The sequence below is a fragment of the Oncorhynchus gorbuscha genome, unplaced genomic scaffold (genome assembly GCF_021184085.1).
Source record: "Oncorhynchus gorbuscha isolate QuinsamMale2020 ecotype Even-year unplaced genomic scaffold, OgorEven_v1.0 Un_scaffold_3329, whole genome shotgun sequence".
Classification (NCBI taxonomy): Eukaryota; Metazoa; Chordata; class Actinopteri; order Salmoniformes; family Salmonidae; genus Oncorhynchus; species Oncorhynchus gorbuscha.
In genome coordinates, this window is record NW_025747596.1 from 25,801 (window position 1) to 51,054 (window position 25,254).

At 43.4% G+C, this 25,254-nt stretch overlaps 2 protein-coding genes across 3 annotated transcripts; both read left to right on the plus strand.

Moving 5' to 3' along the window:
• The first annotated feature begins 15,077 nt into the window (after positions 1-15,077).
• On the plus strand, positions 15,078-22,062 carry LOC124027525 (oocyte zinc finger protein XlCOF6-like). Of its 2 annotated transcripts, XM_046339936.1 has the most exons (5): positions 15,078-15,232; positions 15,500-15,659; positions 18,054-18,308; positions 19,879-20,079; positions 20,629-22,062. In XM_046339936.1, exons 1-5 carry the CDS (start codon positions 15,224-15,226, stop codon positions 21,024-21,026), a joined length of 1,023 nt encoding a protein of 340 aa, XP_046195892.1. In that variant the 5' UTR covers positions 15,078-15,223; the 3' UTR covers positions 21,027-22,062. The 2 variants fall into 2 exon arrangements, with proteins under 2 accessions (XP_046195892.1, XP_046195893.1); XM_046339937.1 differs by lacking the exons at positions 15,078-15,232; positions 15,500-15,659 and adding an exon at positions 16,574-16,645.
• Positions 22,063-23,239: 1,177 nt separating this feature from the next.
• Positions 23,240-24,611, plus strand: LOC124027521 (extensin-like; the record flags this gene model as incomplete). Its single annotated transcript, XM_046339932.1, has 1 exon — positions 23,240-24,611. A coding segment is annotated over exon 1 (1,372 nt), but the record flags the coding sequence as incomplete, so codon positions are not given.
• Positions 24,612-25,254: the final 643 nt, after the last annotated feature.

Here is a 25,254-nt window from a genome sequence, read left to right on the forward strand (position 1 = left end):
GTGTAACTCACAGAGATCCTATTCAATTAGTTTAGGTGAGATTCTGCATGTTATTCTGGGTGTAACTCACAGAGATCCTATTCAATTAGTTTAGGTGAGATTCTGCATGTTATTCTGGGTGTAACTCACAGAGATCCTATTCAATTAGTTTAGGTGAGATTCTGCATGTTATTCTGGGTGTAACTCACAGAGATCCTATTCAATTAGTTTAGGTGAGATTCTGCATGTTATTCTGGGTGTAACTCACAGAGATCCTATTCAATTAGTTTAGGTGAGATTCTGCATGTTATTCTGGGTGTAACTCACAGAGATCCTATTCAATTAGTTTAGGTGAGATTCTGCATGTTATTCTGGGTGTAACTCACAGAGATCCTATTCAATTAGTTTAGGTGAGATTCTGCATGTTATTCTGGGTGTAACTCACAGAGATCCTATTCAATTAGTTTAGGTGAGATTCTGCATGTTATTCTGGGTGTAACTCACAGAGATCCTATTCAATTAGTTTAGGTGAGATTCTGCATGTTATTCTGGGTGTAACTCACAGAGATCCTATTCAATTAGTTTAGGTGAGATTCTGCATGTTATTCTGGGTGTAACTCACAGAGATCCTATTCAATTAGTTTAGGTGAGATTCTGCATGTTATTCTGGGTGTAACTCACAGAGATCCTATTCAATTAGTTTAGGTGAGATTCTGCATGTTATTCTGGGTATAACTCACAGAGATCCTATTCAATTAGTTTAGGTGAGATTCTGCATGTTATTCTGGGTGTAACTCACAGAGATCCTATTCAATTATATTAGGTGAGATTCTACATGTTATTCTGGGTGTAACTCACAGAGATCCTATTCAATTAGTTTAGGTGAGATTCTGCATGTTATTCTGGGTGTAACTCACAGAGATCCTATTCAATTAGTTTAGGTGAGATTCTGCATGTTATTCTGGGTGTAACTCACAGAGATCTGCTATTCAATTAGTTTAGGTGAGATTCTGCATGTTATTCTGGGTGTAACTCACAGAGATCCTATTCAATTAGTTTAGGTGAGATTCTGCATGTTATTCTGGGTGTAACTCACAGAGATCCTATTCAATTAGTTTAGGTGAGATTCTGCATGTTATTCTGGGTGTAACTCACAGAGATCCTATTCAATTAGTTTAGGTGAGATTCTGCATGTTATTCTGGGTATAACTCACAGAGATCCTATTCAATTAGTTTAGGTGAGATTCTGCATGTTATTCTGGGTGTAACTCACAGAGATCCTATTCAATTAGATTAGGTGAGATTCTACATGTTATTCTGGGTGTAAGAACCTGTGAGGGAAACCATGACCGCTAGACTGTAAGTCAGGTTTAGGGTCAATTTGAATTGAAGGCAGTCAATTCAGGATGCGATTTGAATGGATAATGGATAAAAGGAAAAAATATATATATCTTTTATTTTTCAATTTATTGAGAAGACATTGAAAATAATGCTTTTTCTTTCAATTATTGAATTAGATTGTCAGTTTACATCCTGAAAGGATTGACTTAAACTCAAATTGACACCAACCCAGGTGTAAGTGGTTATGAGTGACTGAAAGCCTGGTTTATCACACTTAGTTTAGCACAGCTCAACATTAGTAACGTTACATCATGGAACACTTCGCATCAAAGAAATAATTGTAGCGGTAACCCCATGTATATAGTCTCCACATTGACTCTGTACTGGTAGCCCCTGTATATAGCCTCCACATTGACTCTGTACCGGTACCCCCTGTATATAGCCTCCACATTGACTCTGTACCGGTACCCCCTGTATATAGTCTCCACATTGTTATTTTACTGCTGCTCTTTCATTATTTGTTAAATTTTTTGTGTGTGCGTATTTTTTCTTAAAACTGCATTGTTGGTTAATTAATGGCTTGTAAAATACGCGTTTCACTGTAAGGTCTGTTGTATTCGGCGCATGTGACAAATAATTGATTTGATTTGACAATGGCAGCACTACTATCTCTGCCCTCTTTCAGAAGTGTGCACGTGGTCACGACCCCTCATGCATTTAAAGCCATTGGATTGGTGCAAGCATGGCTCGAGGGAGTTTCCACCATATTCCCTTTACACCAATCCATTCCTTTAAATACACGAGCGGGAGTGCGCGAGTGCACAAGGATAGAGAATCCGAACTTCTTCCGACATGTTATATTTCCCACCACCTGTTCGTCTGTTACGTGTTTCGTTCCTGATATATTTTATAAGATCAAAACTAACTCTGCACAAAGCTTCTGTTTGTCGTAAAGACTTACGTCAAACAACCCATTGTTTTCTTGTCATCCATTTGCATCGTCTGTATTATTATTATTTCACCTCATTGATGTTACTTATTGTGCCAATAAATCCCCAGTGACTTACATGTTACTCACTGATCATATGTCCTGATGCAATACAAAAGCATTGTGGGGATAAACATCTTATGTGTTTATTATCTATAAAACCACTAGTGACATGTTACTCACTGATCATATGTCCTGATGCAATACAAGAGCATTGTGGGGACAAACATCTTATGTGTTTATTATCTATAAAACCACTAGTGACATGTTACTCACTGATCATATGTCCTGATGCAATACAAGAGCATTGTGGGGACAAACATCTTATGTGTTTATTATCTATAAAACCACTAGTGACATGTTACTCACTGATCATATGTCCTGATGCAATACAAGAGCATTGTGGGGACAAACATCTTATGTGTTTATTATCTATAAAACCACTAGTGACATGTTACTCACTGATCATATGTCCTGATGCAATACAAAAGCATTGTGGGGATAAACATCTTATGTGTTTATTATCTATAAAACCACTAGTGACATGTTACTCACTGATCATATGTCCTGATGCAATACAAGAGCATTGTGGGGATCTTACGTGTTTATTGTCTATAAAACATGTGATTTAAGAAACAGTGTCAGTAGGCTACTTAGTATACTGATATATTGTAACAGGCTTTGGACATTGTCTTTCCCATCCAGCCCAGATGATGACAGTACAGGTGCATCCAAGAGGCGGAAAAATAAACAGCTTCTATTTCCAGGCCATCAGATTGTTAATTAGTGACCATTAGCCGGCCTCTGCCCAGTACCCTGCCTGGTACTCTACACTGCACCTTACAGACAGACTGCTTCCTAACACTGGTCACTTTAATCATATTTACATACTGTTTTAATTAGTGACCATTAGCCGGCCTCTGCCCAGTACCCTGCCTGGTACTCTACACTGCACCTTACAGACAGACTGCTTCCTAACACTGGTCACTTTAATCATATTTACATACTGTTTTAATTAGTGACCATTAGCCGGCCTCTGCCCAGTACCCTGCCTGGTACTCTACACTGCACCTTACAGACAGACTGCTTCCTAACACTGGTCACTTTAATCATATTTACATACTGTTTTAATTAGTGACCATTAGCCGGCCTCTGCCCAGTACCCTGCCTGGTACTCTACACTGCACCTTACAGACAGACTGCTTCCTAACACTGGTCACTTTAATCATATTTACATACTGTTTTAATTAGTCACCATTAGCCGGCCTCTGCCCAGTACCCTGCCTGGTACTCTACACTGCACCTTACAGACAGACTGCTTCCTAACACTGGTCACTTTAATCATATTTACATACTGTTTTAATTAGTGACCATTAGCCGGCCTCTGCCCAGTACCCTGCCTGGTACTCTACACTGCACCTTACAGACAGACTGCTTCCTAACACTGGTCACTTTAATCATATTTACATACTGTTTTAATTAGTGACCATTAGCCGGCCTCTGCCCAGTACCCTGCCTGGTACTCTACACTGCACCTTACAGACAGACTGCTTCCTAACACTGGTCACTTTAATCATATTTACATACTGTTTTAATTAGTGACCATTAGCCGACCTCTGCCCAGTACCCTGCCTGGTACTCTACACTGCACCTTACAGACAGACTGCTTCCTAACACTGGTCACTTTAATCATATTTACATACTGTTTTAATTAGTGACCATTAGCCGGCCTCTGCCCAGTACCCTGCCTGGTACTCTACACTGCACCTTACAGACAGACTGCTTCCTAACACTGGTCACTTTAATCATATTTACATACTGTTTTAATTAGTGACCATTAGCCGGCCTCTGCCCAGTACCCTGCCTGGTACTCTACACTGCACCTTACAGACAGACTGCTTCCTAACACTGGTCACTTTAATCATATTTACATACTGTTTTAATTAGTGACCATTAGCCGACCTCTGCCCAGTACCCTGCCTGGTACTCTACACTGCACCTTACAGACAGACTGCTTCCTAACACTGGTCACTTTAATCATATTTACATACTGTTTTAATTAGTGACCATTAGTGGCCTCTGCCCAGTACCCTGCCTGGTACTCTACACTGCACCTTACAGACAGACTGCTTCCTAACACTGGTCACTTTAATCATATTTACATACTGTTTTAATTAGTGACCATTAAAACCTCTGCCCAGTACCCTGCCTGGTACTCTACACTGCACCTTACAGACAGACTGCTTCCTAACACTGGTCACTTTAATCATATTTACATACTGTTTTAATTAGTGACCATTAGTGCCTCTGCCCAGTACCCTGCCTGGTACTCTACACTGCACCTTACAGACAGACTGCTTCCTAACACTGGTCACTTTAATCATATTTACATACTGTTTTAATTAGTGACCATTAGCCGGCCTCTGCCCAGTACCCTGCCTGGTACTCTACACTGCACCTTACAGACAGACTGCTTCCTAACACTGGTCACTTTAATCATATTTACATACTGTTTTAATTAGTGACCATTAGCCGGCCTCTGCCCAGTACCCTGCCTGGTACTCTACACTGCACCTTACAGACAGACTGCTTCCTAACACTGGTCACTTTAATCATATTTACATACTGTTTTAATTAGTGACCATTAGCCGGCCTCTGCCCAGTACCCTGCCTGGTACTCTACACTGCACCTTACAGACAGACTGCTTCCTAACACTGGTCACTTTAATCATATTTACATACTGTTTTAATTAGTGACCATTAGCCGGCCTCTGCCCAGTACCCTGCCTGGTACTCTACACTGCACCTTACAGACAGACTGCTTCCTAACACTGGTCACTTTAATCATATTTACATACTGTTTTAATTAGTGACCATTAGCCGGCCTCTGCCCAGTACCCTGCCTGGTACTCTACACTGCACCTTACAGACAGACTGCTTCCTAACACTGGTCACTTTAATCATATTTACATACTGTTTTAATTAGTGACCATTAGCCGACCTCTGCCCAGTACCCTGCCTGGTACTCTACACTGCACCTTACAGACAGACTGCTTCCTAACACTGGTCACTTTAATCATATTTACATACTGTTTTAATTAGTGACCATTAGCCGACCTCTGCCCAGTACCCTGCCTGGTACTCTACACTGCACCTTACAGACAGACTGCTTCCTAACACTGGTCACTTTAATCATATTTACATACTGTTTTAATTAGTGACCATTAGCCGGCCTCTGCCCAGTACCCTGCCTGGTACTCTACACTGCACCTTACAGACAGACTGCTTCCTAACACTGGTCACTTTAATCATATTTACATACTGTTTTAATTAGTGACCATTAGCCGGCCTCTGCCCAGTACCCTGCCTGGTACTCTACACTGCACCTTACAGACAGACTGCTTCCTAACACTGGTCACTTTAATCATATTTACATACTGTTTTAATTAGTGACCATTAGCCGGCCTCTGCCCAGTACCCTGCCTGGTACTCTACACTGCACCTTACAGACAGACTGCTTCCTAACACTGGTCACTTTAATCATATTTACATACTGTTTTAATTAGTGACCATTAGCCGGCCTCTGCCCAGTACCCTGCCTGGTACTCTACACTGCACCTTACAGACAGACTGCTTCCTAACACTGGTCACTTTAATCATATTTACATACTGTTTTAATTAGTGACCATTAGCCGGCCTCTGCCCAGTACCCTGCCTGGTACTCTACACTGCACCTTACAGACAGACTGCTTCCTAACACTGGTCACTTTAATCATATTTACATACTGTTTTAATTAGTGACCATTAGCCGGCCTCTGCCCAGTACCCTGCCTGGTACTCTACACTGCACCTTACAGACAGACTGCTTCCTAACACTGGTCACTTTAATCATATTTACATACTGTTTTAATTAGTGACCATTAGCCGGCCTCTGCCCAGTACCCTGCCTGGTACTCTACACTGCACCTTACAGACAGACTGCTTCCTAACACTGGTCACTTTAATCATATTTACATACTGTTTTAATTAGTGACCATTAGCCGGCCTCTGCCCAGTACCCTGCCTGGTACTCTACACTGCACCTTACAGACAGACTGCTTCCTAACACTGGTCACTTTAATCATATTTACATACTGTTTTAATTAGTGACCATTAGCCGGCCTCTGCCCAGTACCCTGCCTGGTACTCTACACTGCACCTTACAGACAGACTGCTTCCTAACACTGGTCACTTTAATCATATTTACATACTGTTTTAATTAGTGACCATTAGCCGGCCTCTGCCCAGTACCCTGCCTGGTACTCTACACTGCACCTTACAGACAGACTGCTTCCTAACACTGGTCACTTTAATCATATTTACATACTGTTTTAATTAGTGACCATTAGCCGGCCTCTGCCCAGTACCCTGCCTGGTACTCTACACTGCACCTTACAGACAGACTGCTTCCTAACACTGGTCACTTTAATCATATTTACATACTGTTTTAATTAGTGACCATTAGCCGGCCTCTGCCCAGTACCCTGCCTGGTACTCTACACTGCACCTTACAGACAGACTGCTTCCTAACACTGGTCACTTTAATCATATTTACATACTGTTTTAATTAGTGACCATTAGCCGGCCTCTGCCCAGTACCCTGCCTGGTACTCTACACTGCACCTTACAGACAGACTGCTTCCTAACACTGGTCACTTTAATCATATTTACATACTGTTTTAATTAGTGACCATTAGCCGGCCTCTGCCCAGTACCCTGCCTGGTACTCTACACTGCACCTTACAGACAGACTGCTTCCTAACACTGGTCACTTTAATCATATTTACATACTGTTTTAATTAGTGACCATTAGCCGGCCTCTGCCCAGTACCCTGCCTGGTACTCTACACTGCACCTTACAGACAGACTGCTTCCTAACACTGGTCACTTTAATCATATTTACATACTGTTTTAATTAGTGACCATTAGCCGGCCTCTGCCCAGTACCCTGCCTGGTACTCTACACTGCACCTTACAGACAGACTGCTTCCTAACACTGGTCACTTTAATCATATTTACATACTGTTTTAATTAGTGACCATTAGCCGGCCTCTGCCCAGTACCCTGCCTGGTACTCTACACTGCACCTTACAGACAGACTGCTTCCTAACACTGGTCACTTTAATCATATTTACATACTGTTTTAATTAGTGACCATTAGCCGGCCTCTGCCCAGTACCCTGCCTGGTACTCTACACTGCACCTTACAGACAGACTGCTTCCTAACACTGGTCACTTTAATCATATTTACATACTGTTTTAATTAGTGACCATTAGCCGCCTCTGCCCAGTACCCTGCCTGGTACTCTACACTGCACCTTACAGACAGACTGCTTCCTAACACTGGTCACTTTAATCATATTTACATACTGTTTTAATTAGTGACCATTAGCCGGCCTCTGCCCAGTACCCTGCCTGGTACTCTACACTGCACCTTACAGACAGACTGCTTCCTAACACTGGTCACTTTAATCATATTTACATACTGTTTTAATTAGTGACCATTAGCCGGCCTCTGCCCAGTACCCTGCCTGGTACTCTACACTGCACCTTACAGACAGACTGCTTCCTAACACTGGTCACTTTAATCATATTTACATACTGTTTTAATTAGTGACCATTAGCCGGCCTCTGCCCAGTACCCTGCCTGGTACTCTACACTGCACCTTACAGACAGACTGCTTCCTAACACTGGTCACTTTAATCATATTTACATACTGTTTTAATTAGTGACCATTAGCCGGCCTCTGCCCAGTACCCTGCCTGGTACTCTACACTGCACCTTACAGACAGACTGCTTCCTAACACTGGTCACTTTAATCATATTTACATACTGTTTTAATTAGTGACCATTAGCCGGCCTCTGCCCAGTACCCTGCCTGGTACTCTACACTGCACCTTACAGACAGACTGCTTCCTAACACTGGTCACTTTAATCATATTTACATACTGTTTTAATTAGTCACCATTAGCCGGCCTCTGCCCAGTACCCTGCCTGGTACTCTACACTGCACCTTACAGACAGACTGCTTCCTAACACTGGTCACTTTAATCATATTTACATACTGTTTTAATTAGTGACCACCTCTGCCCAGTACCCTGCCTGGTACTCTACACTGCACCTTACAGACAGACTGCTTCCTAACACTGGTCACTTTAATCATATTTACATACTGTTTTAATTAGTGACCATTAGCCGGCCTCTGCCCAGTACCCTGCCTGGTACTCTACACTGCACCTTACAGACAGACTGCTTCCTAACACTGGTCACTTTAATCATATTTACATACTGTTTTAATTAGTGACCATTAGCCGGCCTCTGCCCAGTACCCTGCCTGGTACTCTACACTGCACCTTACAGACAGACTGCTTCCTAACACTGGTCACTTTAATCATATTTACATACTGTTTTAATTAGTGACCATTAGCCGCCTCTGCCCAGTACCCTGCCTGGTACTCTACACTGCACCTTACAGACAGACTGCTTCCTAACACTGGTCACTTTAATCATATTTACATACTGTTTTAATTAGTGACCATTAGCCGGCCTCTGCCCAGTACCCTGCCTGGTACTCTACACTGCACCTTACAGACAGACTGCTTCCTAACACTGGTCACTTTAATCATATTTACATACTGTTTTAATTAGTGACCATTAGCCGGCCTCTGCCCAGTACCCTGCCTGGTACTCTACACTGCACCTTACAGACAGACTGCTTCCTAACACTGGTCACTTTAATCATATTTACATACTGTTTTAATTAGTGACCTGCCTCTGCCCAGTACCCTGCCTGGTACTCTACACTGCACCTTACAGACAGACTGCTTCCTAACACTGGTCACTTTAATCATATTTACATACTGTTTTAATTAGTCACCATTAGCCGGCCTCTGCCCAGTACCCTGCCTGGTACTCTACACTGCACCTTACAGACAGACTGCTTCCTAACACTGGTCACTTTAATCATATTTACATACTGTTTTAATTAGTGACCATTAGCCGGCCTCTGCCCAGTACCCTGCCTGGTACTCTACACTGCACCTTACAGACAGACTGCTTCCTAACACTGGTCACTTTAATCATATTTACATACTGTTTTAATTAGTGACCATTAGCCGGCCTCTGCCCAGTACCCTGCCTGGTACTCTACACTGCACCTTACAGACAGACTGCTTCCTAACACTGGTCACTTTAATCATATTTACATACTGTTTTAATTAGTGACCATTAGCCGGCCTCTGCCCAGTACCCTGCCTGGTACTCTACACTGCACCTTACAGACAGACTGCTTCCTAACACTGGTCACTTTAATCATATTTACATACTGTTTTAATTAGTGACCATTAGCCGGCCTCTGCCCAGTACCCTGCCTGGTACTCTACACTGCACCTTACAGACAGACTGCTTCCTAACACTGGTCACTTTAATCATATTTACATACTGTTTTAATTAGTGACCATTAGCCGGCCTCTGCCCAGTACCCTGCCTGGTACTCTACACTGCACCTTACAGACAGACTGCTTCCTAACACTGGTCACTTTAATCATATTTACATACTGTTTTAATTAGTGACCATTAGCCGGCCTCTGCCCAGTACCCTGCCTGGTACTCTACACTGCACCTTACAGACAGACTGCTTCCTAACACTGGTCACTTTAATCATATTTACATACTGTTTTAATTAGTGACCATTAGCCGGCCTCTGCCCAGTACCCTGCCTGGTACTCTACACTGCACCTTACAGACAGACTGCTTCCTAACACTGGTCACTTTAATCATATTTACATACTGTTTTAATTAGTGACCATTAGCCGGCCTCTGCCCAGTACCCTGCCTGGTACTCTACACTGCACCTTACAGACAGACTGCTTCCTAACACTGGTCACTTTAATCATATTTACATACTGTTTTAATTAGTGACCATTATTAATATACCTCTGCCCAGTACCCTGCCTGGTACTCTACACTGCACCTTACAGACAGACTGCTTCCTAACACTGGTCACTTTAATCATATTTACATACTGTTTTAATTAGTGACCATTAGCCGGCCTCTGCCCAGTACCCTGCCTGGTACTCTACACTGCACCTTACAGACAGACTGCTTCCTAACACTGGTCACTTTAATCATATTTACATACTGTTTTAATTAGTGACCATTAGCCGGCCTCTGCCCAGTACCCTGCCTGGTACTCTACACTGCACCTTACAGACAGACTGCTTCCTAACACTGGTCACTTTAATCATATTTACATACTGTTTTAATTAGTCACCATTAGCCGGCCTCTGCCCAGTACCCTGCCTGGTACTCTACACTGCACCTTACAGACAGACTGCTTCCTAACACTGGTCACTTTAATCATATTTACATACTGTTTTAATTAGTGACCATTAGCCGGCTCTGCCCAGTACCCTGCCTGGTACTCTACACTGCACCTTACAGACAGACTGCTTCCTAACACTGGTCACTTTAATCATATTTACATACTGTTTTAATTAGTACCACGGCCTCTGCCCAGTACCCTGCCTGGTACTTACACTGCACCTTACAGACAGACTGCTTCCTAACACTGGTCACTTTAATCATATTTACATACTGTTTTAATTAGTCACCATTAGCCGGTCTGCCCAGTACCCTGCCTGGTACTCTAATATACAGACAGACTGCTTCCTAACACTGGTCACTTTAATCATATTTACATACTGTTTTAATTAGTGACCATTATCTATTCCCTGCCTGGTACTCTACACTGCACCTTACAGACAGACTGCTTCCTAACACTGGTCACTTTAATCATATTTACATACTGTTTTAATTAGTCACCATTAGCCGGCCTCTGCCCAGTACCCTGCCTGGTACTCTACACTGCACCTTACAGACAGACTGCTTCCTAACACTGGTCACTTTAATCATATTTACATACTGTTTTAATTAGTGACCATTAGCCGGCCTCTGCCCAGTACCCTGCCTGGTACTCTACACTGCACCTTACAGACAGACTGCTTCCTAACACTGGTCACTTTAATCATATTTACATACTGTTTTAATTAGTGACCATTAGCCTTAACTCTGCCCAGTACCCTGCCTGGTACTTACACTGCACCTTACAGACAGACTGCTTCCTAACACTGGTCACTTTAATCATATTTACATACTGTTTTAATTAGTGACCATTAGCGGCCTCTGCCCAGTACCCTGCCTGGTACTCTACACTGCACCTTACAGACAGACTGCTTCCTAACACTGGTCACTTTAATCATATTTACATACTGTTTTAATTAGTGACCATTAGCCTCTGCCCAGTAAGTTGCCTGGTACTCTACACTGCACCTTACAGACAGACTGCTTCCTAACACTGGTCACTTTAATCATATTTACATACTGTTTTAATTAGTCACCATTAGCCGGCCTCTGCCCAGTTGCCTGGTACTCTACACTGCACCTTACAGACAGACTGCTGTCCTAACACTGGTCACTTTTCATATTTACATACTGTTTTAATTAGTGACCATTTTGTGTTCTGCCCAGTACCCTGCCTGGTACTCTACACTGCACCTTACAGACAGACTGCTTCCTAACACTGGTCACTTTAATCATATTTACATACTGTTTTAATTAGTGACCATTAGCCGGCCTCTGCCCAGTACCCTGCCTGGTACTCTACACTGCACCTTACAGACAGACTGCTTCCTAACACTGGTCACTTTAATCATATTTACATACTGTTTTAATTAGTGACCATTAGCCAAAGGCCTCTGCCCAGTACCCTGCCTGGTACTCTACACTGCACCTTACAGACAGACTGCTTCCTAACACTGGTCACTTTAATCATATTTACATACTGTTTTAATTAGTCACCATTAGCCGGCCTCTGCCCAGTACCCTGCCTGGTACTCTACACTGCACCTTACAGACAGACTGCTTCCTAACACTGGTCACTTTAATCATATTTACATACTGTTTTAATTAGTCACCATTAGCCGCCTCTGCCCAGTACCCTGCCTGGTACTCTACACTGCACCTTACAGACAGACTGCTTCCGTGGTCACTTTAATCATATTTACATACTGTTTTAATTAGTGACCATTAGCAAGAGCCTCTGCCCAGTACCCTGCCTGGTACTCTACACTGCACCTTACAGACAGACTGCTTCCTAACACTGGTCACTTTAATCATATTTACATACTGTTTTAATTAGTGTGAGAAGACACCTCTGCCCAGTACCCTGCCTGGTACTACACTGCACCTTACAGACAGACTGCTTCCTAACACTGGTCACTTTAATCATATTTACATACTGTTTTAATTAGTGACCATTAGCCGGCCTCTGCCCAGTACCCTGCCTGGTACTCTACACTGCACCTTACAGACAGACTGCTTCCTAACACTGGTCACTTTAATCATATTTACATACTGTTTTAATTAGTGACCATTAGATTGGCTTTGCCCAGTACCCTGCCTGGTACTTTCTACACTGCAGTTTACAGACAGACTGCTTCCTAACACTGGTCACTTTAATCATATTTACATACTGTTTTAATTAGTGACCATGGTCCTCTGCCCAGTACCCTGCCTGGTACTCTACACTGCACCTTACAGAGAGACTCTTCCTAACACTGGTCACTTTAATCATTTTACATACTGTTTTAATTAGTGACCATTAAAGGATGATCTCTGCCCAGTACCCTGCCTGGTACTCTACACTGCACCTTACAGACAGACTGCTTCCTAACACTGGTCACTTTAATCATATTTACATACTGTTTTAATTAGTGACCAATAAGCCCAGTACCCTGCCTGGTACTCTACACTGCACCTTACAGACAGACTGCTTCCTAACACTGGTCACTTTAATCATATTTACATACTGTTTTAATTAGTGACCATTCCTCTGCCCAGTACCCTGCCTGGTACTCTACACTGCACCACAGACAGACTGCTTCCTAACACTGGTCACTTTAATCATATTTACATACTGTTTTAATTAGTGACCATTAGCCGGCCTCTGCCCAGTACCCTGCCTGGTACTCTACACTGCACCTTACAGACAGACTGCTTCCTAACACTGGTCACTTTAATCATATTTACATACTGTTCTACACACTTCATATGTATATACTGTATTTTAGACAATGCTAATGCTATATTACTACTGCTATACACACCTTATATATTAATATACTGTCTATACACACCTTATATATTAATATACTGTCTATACACACCTTATATATTAATATACTGTCTATACACACCTTATATATTAATATACTGTCTATACACACCTTATATATTAATATACTGTCTATACACACTGTATATATTAATATACTGTCTATACACACCTTATATATTAATATACTGTCTATACACACCTTATATATTAATATACTGTCTATACACACCTTATATATTAATATACTGTCTATACACACCTTATATATTAATATACTGTCTATACACAGTATATTTTAATATACTGTCTATACACACCTTATATATTAATAACTGTCTATACACACCTTATATATTAATATACTGTCACACCTTATATATTAATATACTGTCTATACACACCTTATATATTAATATACTGTCTATACACACCTTATATATTAATATACTGTCTATACACACCTTATATATTAATATACTGTCTATACACACCTGTATATATTTACTGTCTATATATTAATATACTGTCTATACACACTTATATATTAATATACTGTCTATACACACCTTATATATTAATATACTGTCTATACACACCTTATATATTAATATACTGTCTATACACACCTTATATATTAATATACTGTCTATACACACCTTATATATTAATATACTGTCTATACACACTTATATATTAATATACTGTACACTATACTGTCACACCTTATATATTAATATAGTCTATACACACCTTATATATTAATATACTGTCTATACACACCTTATATATTAATATACTGGTAAACACCTTATATATTAATTCTCTATCACACCTTATATATTAATATACTGGTATATATTAATATACTGTCTATACACTGCTTATATATTAATATACTGTCTTATATATTAATATACTGTCTATACACCCTTATATATTAATATACTGTCTATACACACTGTATATATTAATATTCTGTCTATACACACCTTATATATTAATATACTGTCTATACACACCTTATATATTAATATACTGTCTATACACACCTTATATATTAATATACTGTCTATACACACCGTATATATTAATATACTGTCTATACACACCTTATATATTAATATACTGTCTATACACACCTCAGCATATAGATATTGCCATTCCTGACTTGGACCATGGCTCGTTCTCATATTTCTTCATTTTTATTTTGGGGGGGATTTTGTGTTTTGTATTGTTTGGTATTACTGCACGAACTAGAAACATAAGCATGTCACTGCATCTGCGATAATAGCTGCAAAGGATGTGCACGCCACCAATACAATTGGATTTGGTTTACTAAGGCGCACCAAGAAGACGACGAAAAACCAAACACGGAAGTAGTAATGCAGCTAGCTGATGTTAACTAACCAGTTTATTTATCGCACTTCAAAGCATTGTAGCTAGTTTCATACAGCTTTATCACCAGATATAACTTATGATGGGTTATGGTAACGTGAATTATTATTCACTGGCTGGACTAGTTAAAGTATGGAACTGTGAAACCAGGATTTCCGCCTCTGCCAGTTTAGGAGCTACAATACTAGCCAGTTGTAGCAGCGCGTTATCGTTAGATAACATTTCTCCCTCACAGCACAGCAAGAGACTGGAATAACTCTGGCACAACAACATATTCTTTTGAGATATTTGAAGCCCATTCACAATGCATGAGGTGAGAAGACAACCTCTTAACTTATTAGTTTGCTAATGTTAACTGGCTAGCTATATTAGCTAACTAACGCGTTTAGCTATGCAACTGCACTTGTCAGAGTTGAATAAGTCGATAAGTTGTCAGGACGGTCAGCTAGCTAGTTATCTAAAAAAAACACACAAAAAAAACGTTATCAACCCTAACTAAGCTAGTTGTTAGGACTGTAAAACAAAGCTTAATTTACATTATGGATACATTTTGTGATGTGCTCTCTCACCTTTCTAATAGTTTGATGAACGCCAACAGTCAAAATGGCGGAGTCCTGGCTGTAACCATGGTGACCAGAGCAGCAGCCTCCAGGGTCTCGAGATGGTCCATAGATTTGACATTGTATTCAAAGAGGAGCCGGAAGGTGATGATCATGCACCTTGTGGTCAGAGTAATACTGGTGAGCGTGCAATGCCTTTCAATAGTTGTCCCATGTAGCTGGACACAAGAGAGAATAACCTGACAAAGACCCAAGGTTTTACGTCCCAAATGACAACCCTTTAGTGCAATACGGTGATGCTGTATATAGGGAACAGAGTGCCATTTGGAACACATACTGCTTTTGTATCGTCAAGGGCATTAAAGGGTCAGCTGTAGCAGCAACCAGTGAGCAGACAGAGATTGGCTTTATTAGTTCATGCTGATAGTTCAATAAGATCCCACTTGAGAAAAAGCTCCACCTTGTCCTCTGAGAGGTCAGGTGGAATCATCCCCATACTGCTTTTGTATCGTCAAGGGCATTAAAGGGTCAGCTGTAGCAGCAACCAGTGAGCAGACAAGATTGCTTTATTAGTTCATGCTGATAGTTCAATAAGATCCCACTTGAGAAAAAGCTCCACCTTGTCCTCTGAGAGGTCAGGTGGAATCATCCCCATACTGCTTAGACCAATCAGATCTCAACAAGTGTGTAGGGTCTCGGCCTCTAATGTGGTTCCCACTGGAGCTAGACGGACCGGACTCTTCCTATTTCGCCACAGGAGAGAGTTAGCCGTCACTCTGACCGAGGAGGTTCTACCTCAGGAGAACCTAAACAATAGGACCAGTCCAAACACAAATCCAAGAAGAGACACACGGCTGCAGAGAGTGTGGAAAGGAGTTCCCTACCTCGTATAAACTACGCAGACACCAACAGATCCACCAAGGGGTGAAACCTTACCGATGTTCTGTATCCAGGAAGAACTTGAAGCTACACCAGGTAGTGCACACAGGAGAGAAACCTTACTCCTGCCTGTCTGTGGCATGGGCTTGACTCCGCAGGAAGATGTGACTGCCCACACTGTCAGAGAGAGAGTAATGACACTGAGGAGGAAGAGAAGGAAGAAGAGGAAGTAGGTGGATTGATACATTCTGAAGGAGAATTAGGTCATTTGGATTCTCTTCAGCTTGGTCTCAGTGGGAAAGGATGCTTTTAAACATAAAGATAGGACCCAAAGGGCACCCTATTCCGCCGTCTCTTTACCCTGTGATACATCACAATGGACATTCCCTACGTAGCCTTTACCCTGGAGACTCATCAGACAGTGCACTACTTTTGACTAGGGCCCATAGGGTTCTGGTCAAAAGTAGTGCACTCTAAAGGGAATAGGGAGTCATTTGGGATCGACTCAACCAATACTACCATAGTTATTGACCTATTTGCTCTATTAGTAAATCCATATTATTTTCCCCCACAGGAGAGTCCTCCTCAGACAGAAAACCTCTCATCAGGAGAACCTGAGCAACACCAGGAGAACCACGACACACGTCTCACCAGGAGAATCACGAGACAGCCACGCCGTCTCACCAGGAGACTCATCAGACAGAAAAACCGTCTCACCGGGAGACTCATCAGACAGAAAAATTGTCTCACCAGGAGACTCTTCAGACAGAAAAATCGTCTCACCGGGAGACTCATCAGACAGAAAAATTGTCTCACCAGGAGACTCTTCAGACAGAAAAATTGTCTCACCAGGAGACTCTTCAGACAGAAAAATCGTCTCACCAGGAGACTCATCAGACAGCCAAGTCGTCTCACCACTGCTGCTGTGCCTGTGGACAGGAGTTCCCTGGTGCCTATGATCTCATGCTACACCAGAGGACTCACTATATAAGGAGCAGGGTACCATGTGGGACACATACCATGACTGCACACCTGCAAACATCCGCTGTAAAGAGAGAGCGTGGTCACACTGAGGAGGAGGAGGAAGGAGAGGAAGTTGGTGGATTTATTAAACGTGAAGAAGCAGCTTCTTGGGATCCTCCTCAACTCGGTAAGGGGCTGGGATATGATGCTATTAAAGAACACAAAGGTTAGTCCTAAATGGCACCCTATCCCCTACATAGTGCACTACTTTTGACCAGAGCCCCCATAGGGAAAAGGGTGCCATTTGGGACACTATACTATACCAACATAGGGGTTGGGTTAAATGCGGAAGAGCCATTTCAGTTGAAGGCATTCAGTTGTACAACTGACTAGGTATCCCCTTTCCCTTCCCTTTCCGTTTCCATAGTAATGGACCTACAAGGTAACTGAAATGATTTGCCAAAGGTTGACGGTGATCAGTCAGAATGGTGGTGTATTTATTGGTATCTTGTCCTCTACGGGGTGGATTGGACCTAACCCATGCCAGGAAAATGCTCCCCACGACATAACGGAGTAGCCACAATAATAATTTACTCAAGTGTTTCCTTTATTTTGGTAGTTACCTATAGGTCTAACAGAGCAGCCAGAATACTAATTTACTCAATGTTTCCTTTATTTTGGCAGTTACCTGTATATGCTCTATTAGTAAATCCATATTATTTTCCCCCACAGGAATGAGTCCTGCCTCCAGCCACGGCAGTGAGGAGACCACCTCTACATCAGGAGAACCTGAGCAACACCAGGAGAACCACGACACAGCCACGACGTCTCACCGCTGCTTTGGCTGTGGACAGGAGTTCCCTGCTGCCTACGACCTCGTGTTACACCAGAGGACACACATAGAGAGAGGCTTCTACAAGTCTGTCTGTGGAGAGCTGTTCTACCAGAAGGAGTTACTCAAAACACACCATCAGAAAGTTGACACAGGTGAAAAGCCACAGAGATCCTTTTAAAATAATGAGATTCTTGTGTGTGAGCAGCCAGGTAGGAAACCATGACAGCTAGAGTGTAGCCTAAGTGATCTGAGTGACTGAAAATATGGTTTATCACACTAAGTTTACCACAGCTCAACTTTAGTAATGTTGCATGTAAAACTCAACTACAGTACCAGTCAAAAGTTTGGACATACCTACTCATTCAAGGGTTTTTCTTTATTTTTACTATTTTCTACATTGTAGAATAATAGTAAAGACATCAAAACTATGAAGTAACACATATGGGATCATGTAGTAACCACAAAGTGTTAAAGAAATCAAAATATGTTTTATATTTGAGATTCTTCAAAGTAGCCAGCCACCCTTTGATTTGATGACAGTTTCTCTCAACCAGCTTCACCTGGAATGCTTATCCCGACAGTCTTGAAGGAGTTCCCACATATGCTGAATACTTGTTGGCTGCTTTTCCTTCACTCTGCGGTCCAACTCCTCCCAAACCATCTCAATTGGGTTGAGATCATCCAAGCAAGTCTCTTCTTATTGGTCCTTTAGTAGTGGTTTCTTTGCAGCAATTGGACCATGAAGGCCGGATTCACACAGTCTCCTCTGAACAGTTGATGTTGAGATGCATCTGTAACTTGAACTCTGTGAAGCATTTATTTGGGCTGCAATCTGAGGTTGTTAACTCTAATGAACTTATCCTCTGCAGCAGAGGTAACTCTGGGTCTTCCTTTCCCGTGGCGGTCCTCATGAGAGCCAGTTCACTTGAGAGCCAGTGCACTTGTAGAAACAGTCAAGGCAAAGTGTGGCTACTTTGAAGAATCTCAAATATAAAATATATTACGATTTTTTTGTATTTTTTTTTTTTTTTACACTTTTTTGGTTACTACATGATTCCATATGTGTTATTTCATAGTTTTGATGTCTTTACTATTATTCTACAATGTAGACAATAGTAACAAATAAAGAAAAACCCTTGAACGAGTACATGTGTCCAAAATTTTGACTGGTACTGTACATTTTGACTGGTACTGTACATTGCAGACTGGTACTGTACATTTTGACTGGTACTGTACATTTTGACTGGTACTGTACATTTTGACTGGTACTGTACATTGCATCAGCCAATGGTTGCGTGCCATGTCATCGACTGCACAGTCGGGCATCAGATTGCCGTATCATATGACGTGGTTTGATGATAATATTTATGTTCAACACCTATCCATGCGTCGTGAGGTCTGGCATGCGTCTGCAATGCAGTCAGCCTGGAATGTGACCAGTGATAACTCACATTTAAACATTTAAAAAAACACCTTGGCCTTTTACAAGTAAACCCACCCAGGCTGGCGTACTAAATAGTATGCGGAAATATATATATATTTTTAAAGTGTTATAGTATGTCTTCACTATTGATTATCAGCTGTGGTCAGACACGTGAGTTTGGAAAACACGCGTGAAATCTACTAGAACAAACGTGGAAATGAGTGTGCCGTTTTAAGTAGGTAGTAGACTAGTACGGCTATTCGGACATGGCCACTGTCTGTCTTTCTTTCCTGCATCAGGAATACCTGGACAACACCGGACGAATCCCAAAGCTAAGAAGTCTCACGACTGTGTAGTGTGTGGAAAACAACTATGGGAAGCAATGAAGCTGAAGAGGCACATGAGGACACACACAGGAGAGAAACCTCACGGCTGCTCTGTGTGCGGCAGAGGATTCACTCAGAAAGGAAATCTGAAAACACACATGAAAACACACAGAGGTGAGGATAAACCTTAAATGACTGTCCCTGTAATAACTATGCATAGCAGTAACTATGGAAACGTTTGTCATCTGTCCCTGTAATAACTATGCATAGCAGTAACTATGGAAACCTTTGTCATCTGTCCCAGTAATAATAACTATGCATAGCAGTAACTATGGAAACGTTTGTCATCTGTCCCAGTAATAATAACTATGCATAGCAGTAACTATGGAAACCTTTGTCATCTGTCCCAGTAATAATAACTATGCATAGCAGTAACTATGGAAACGTTTGTCATCTGTCCCTGTAATAACTATGCATAGCAGTAACTATGAAAACGTTTGTCAGCTTGAGTTAATTATGCAAAAAAATATACTTCAGACATTACACTTGAAATTTACACTTTAAAACAGTTTTATCCGATTAAAAAAAAATAATGTTGAGTAGTTCTGAAAAGATAAACATTTATGTCCTAGTAAGTGTTTGACCGCATTTCCATTGGACTTTCTTACTTCTTCACGAAGTACATGCTGATTTGACCGACTTCACACCATGTCTTCCACGCAGGGCTGAACCCCAAATTGTGGTCCGCTGGAGAGGCCAGTCCCTCGACATCAGGAGAACCTAAACAACACCAGAAGAACCACACAGCTAAGACATTTCAGAATTGCATAGAATGTGGGGAGATGTGCCGAACTCTACCAGCACTAAAAAGACACATGAAAACTCACACCAGTAAGAAGCCGTCTTACCAATGTTCCCTTTGCGGGGCGGGATTCACTGAGAAAGGGCAAATCCAAGAGCACCAGTTACAGCATGCTGGAGAGAAGCCGTACTCCTGCCCTGACTGTGGGAAATGTTTCGTCAATGAAAGCTACATTAAAATTCACCAGCGAACCCACACTGGAGAGAGACCCTACAGCTGCCTTGTGTGTGGAAATAGTTTCGTGAAAAAGCATACTTAAAAAGTCATGTACTGACACACACTGGAGAGAAACCGTACCTTTGCTCCATCTGTGGGAAGGCATACAGTCGAGAAGGAACTTTCAAAATCCACCAGAGAGTTCACACGGGAGAGAAACCGTACCTGTGCACTGAATGTGGGAAGCGTTTCAGCTGTAGAGCGAACCTTTATTCGCACAACAAGAGACACGCTGGCAAACCCATAGGACCTAAACGTCAGTTAGGCAGACCGAAGCAACTGCCAAACTGACAACGGGACAAATTAACTTGTGTCGCGTCTCTCCTGATCACCAACAAAATAGTTATGTTCCATCTTGATTATGCATTTCTCATAAACGGACATAAAACAATACAATATTAAGCATCTGTGGACGTCTGAAAGACTGAAGATTTGTCAGCACCTGGACCTAAACGGCAGTTAGACAGACCCAAGCAGCTGCCAAACTGACAATGGGACAGGACAAATGAAGATATCTCAGCACCTGGACCTAAACAGCAGTTAGACAGACCCAAGCAGCTGCCAAACTGACAATGGGACAGGACAAATGAAGATATCTCAGCACCTGGACCTAAACGGCAGTTAGACAGACCCAAGCAGCTGCCAAACTGACAATGGGACAGGACAAATGAAGATATCTCAGCACCTGGACCTAAACAGCAGTTAGACAGACCCAATCAGCTGCCAAACTGACAATGGGACAGGACAAATGAAGATATCTCAGCACCTGGACCTAAACAGCAGTTAGACAGACCCAAGCAGCTGCCAAACTGACAATGGGACAGGACAAATGAAGATATCTCAGCACCTGGACCTAAACAGCAGTTAGACAGACCCAAGAAACTGCCATGGGGGAAACAGTGCTGGTTAAATTAACTTACGCAGTGACTTCATTTTGTCTAAGACATCACAGCAGAGTTGAAAAATATATGGCCCGTGGAAATCAAGAGAGTGGTGGTCTATAGAGAGAGGTGGTCTATAGAGAGAGGTGGTCCACAGAGAGAGGTGGTCTATAGAGAGAGGTGGTCTATAGAGAGAGGTGGTCCACAGAGAGAGATGGTCCACAGAGAGAGGTGGTCTACAGAGAGAGGTGGTCCACAGAGAGAGGTGGTCTACAGAGAGAGGTGGTCTATAGAGAGAGGTAGTCTATAGAGAGAGGTGGTCTATAGAGAGAGGTGGTCCACAGAGAGGTGGTCTACAGAGAGAGGTGGTCTACAGAGAGAGGTGGTCCACAGAGAGAGGTGGTCTACAGAGAGAGGTGGTCCACAGAGAGAGGTGGTCCACAGAGAGAGGTGGTCCATAGAGAGAGGTGGTCCACAGAGAGAGGTGGTCTACAGAGAGGGGTGGTCCACAGAGAGAGGTGGTCTATAGAGAGAGGTGGTCTATAGAGAGAGGTGGTCTATAGAGAGAGGTGGTCTACAGAGGGAGGTGGTCCACAGAGAGAGGTGGTCTATAGAGAGAGGTGGTCCACAGAGAGAGGTGGTCCACAGAGAGAGGTGGTCTATAGAGAGAGGTGGTCCACAGAGAGAGGTGGTCCACAGAGAGAGGTGGTCCACAGAGAGAGATGGTCCACAGAGAGAGGTGGTCTACAGAGAGAGGTGGTCTACAGAGAGAGGTGGTCTACAGAGAGAGGTGGTCTACAGAGAGAGAGGTGGTCCACAGAGAAAGGTGGTCCACAGAGAGAGGTGGTCTATAGAGAGAGGTGGTCTATAGAGAGAGGTGGTCCACAGAGAGAGGTGGTCCACAGAGAGAGATGGTCTATAGAGAGAGGTGGTCCACAGAGAGAGGTGGTCCACAGAGGAGATGGTCCACAGAGAGATGGTCCACAGAGAGGTGGTCCATAGAGAGAGGTGGTCTATAGAGAGAGGTGGTCTACAGAGAGAGATGGTCCACAGAGAGAGGTGGTCTATAGAGAGAGGTGGTCTACAGAGAGAGGTGGTCCACAGAGAGAGGTGGTCTATAGAGAGAGGTGGTCTACAGAGAGAGGTGGTCCACAGAGAGAGATGGTCTATAGAGAGAGGTGGGATTTAAAGAAAAGATCTGTAATCGTTAGGAAACACCACATATATCAATGTTACAGGAGGGGGCTTAGAGTGGTGTTGTGGAGAGGAGTGGCTAACCAGCGTCAACAAAACCCGGAGCAAACTCGACGCCAGGGGACACAGTGAGGTGCGTTGCTGAGGCTGCGGATCTGACTGGCTCCCTCCAAGACCACGAATGCTTCCTCGGCTCTCAATACCATCTGTTCTGCCTCAACTCTCAGACCACCTTCATCCATCAGCCTCCATCCGTCAGCCTCCATCAGTCAGCTCCCATCCGTCAGCCTCCATCCGTCAGCTCCCATCCATCAGCTCCCATCCATCAGCCTCCATCCATCAGCTCCCATCCGTCAGCCTCCATCCGTCAGCTCCCATCCGTCAGCCTCCATCCGTCAGCCTCCATCCATCAGCTCCCATCCATCAGCTCCCATCCGTCAGCCTCCATCCGTCAGCCTCCATCCGTCAGCTCCCATCCATCAGCCTCCATCCGTCAGTCTCCATCCATCAGCTCCCATCCATCAGCCTCCATCCGTCAGCTCCCATCCGTCAGCCCCCATCCGTCAGTCTCCATCCATCAGCTCCCATCCATCAGCCTCCATCCGTCAGCTCCCATCCGTCAGCTCCCATCCGTCAGCTCCCATCCTTCAGCCTCCATCCGTCAGCTCCCATCCGTCAGCCTCCATCCATCAGCTCCCATCCATCAGCCTCCATCCGTAAGCTCCCATCCATCAGCCTCCATCCGTCAGCCTCCATCCATCAGCTCCCATCCGTCAGCTCCCATCCGTCAGCCTCCATCCGTCAGCCTCCATCCGTCAGCCCCCATCCGTCAGCCTCCATCCATCATCCTCCATCCGTCAGCTCCCATCCGTCAGCTCCCATCCGTCAGCCCCCATCCGTCAGCCTCCATCCATCATCCTCCATCCATCAGCTCCCATCCGTCAGCTCCCATCCGTCAGCCTCCATCCATCAGCCTCCATCCGTCAGCCTCCATCCATCATCCTCCATCCGTCAGCTCCCATCCGTCATCCTCCATCCGTCAGCCTCCATCCATCATCCTCCATCCATCAGCCTCCATCCATCAGCCTCCATCCATAATCCTCCATCCGTCAGCTCCCATCCGTCATCCTCCATCCATCAGCTCCCATCCGTCAGCTCCCATCCGTCAGCTCCCATCCGTCAGCCTCCATCCGTCAGCCTCCATCCGTCAGCTCCCATCCATCAGCCTCCATCCATCAGCCTCCATCCATCAGCCTCCATCCGTCAGCCTCCATCCGTCAGCCTCCATCCATCAGCCTCCATCCATCAGCCTCCATCCATCAGCCTCCATCCATCAGCCTCCATCCGTCAGCCTCCATCCGTCAGCTCCATCCATCAGCCTCCATCCATCAGCCTCCATCCATCAGCTCCCATCCGTCAGCCTCCATCCATCAGCCTCCATCCATCAGCTCCCATCCGTCAGCCTCCATCCATCAGCCTCCATCCATCAGCCTCCATCCGTCAGCCTCCATCCATCAGCCTCCATCCGTCAGCCTCCATCCGTCAGCCCCCAAGTCAGCCTCCATCCGTCAGCCTCCATCCGTGCAGATTTGTATGTTTTTGGGGGTTCAAACTTGTATGTGCTGATATTGAGTTTTTAGCTGCCAAGTTTTATTGGTATGTAACTGTTATGAAAGTTGTCAATTTGTTTTAACAGAGTATTTAAACACCACTTTAAACGTGTACATGATGCTGCAGCTCCAACATTTCCCCATGGGGACAATAAAGAGTAATGTAAAGTAGGTCTACATGTTATAATAACAGAGTGGTGAGGAGGAGCTCCACCTACATGTTATAATAACAGAGTGATGAGGAGGAGCTCCACCTACATGTTATAATAACAGAGTGATGAGGAGGAGCTCCACCTACATGTTATAATAACAGAGTGATGAGGAGGAGCTCCACCTACATGTTATAATAACAGAGTGATGAGGAGGAGCTCCACCTACATGTTATAATAACAGAGTGGTGAGGAGGAGCTCCACCTACATGTTATAATAACAGAGTGATGAGGAGGAGCTCCACCTACATGTTATAATAACAGAGTGATGAGGAGGAGCTCCACCTACATGTTATAATAACAGAGTGATGAGGAGGAGCTCCACCTACATGTTATAATAACAGAGTGATGAGGAGGAGCTCCACCTACATGTTATA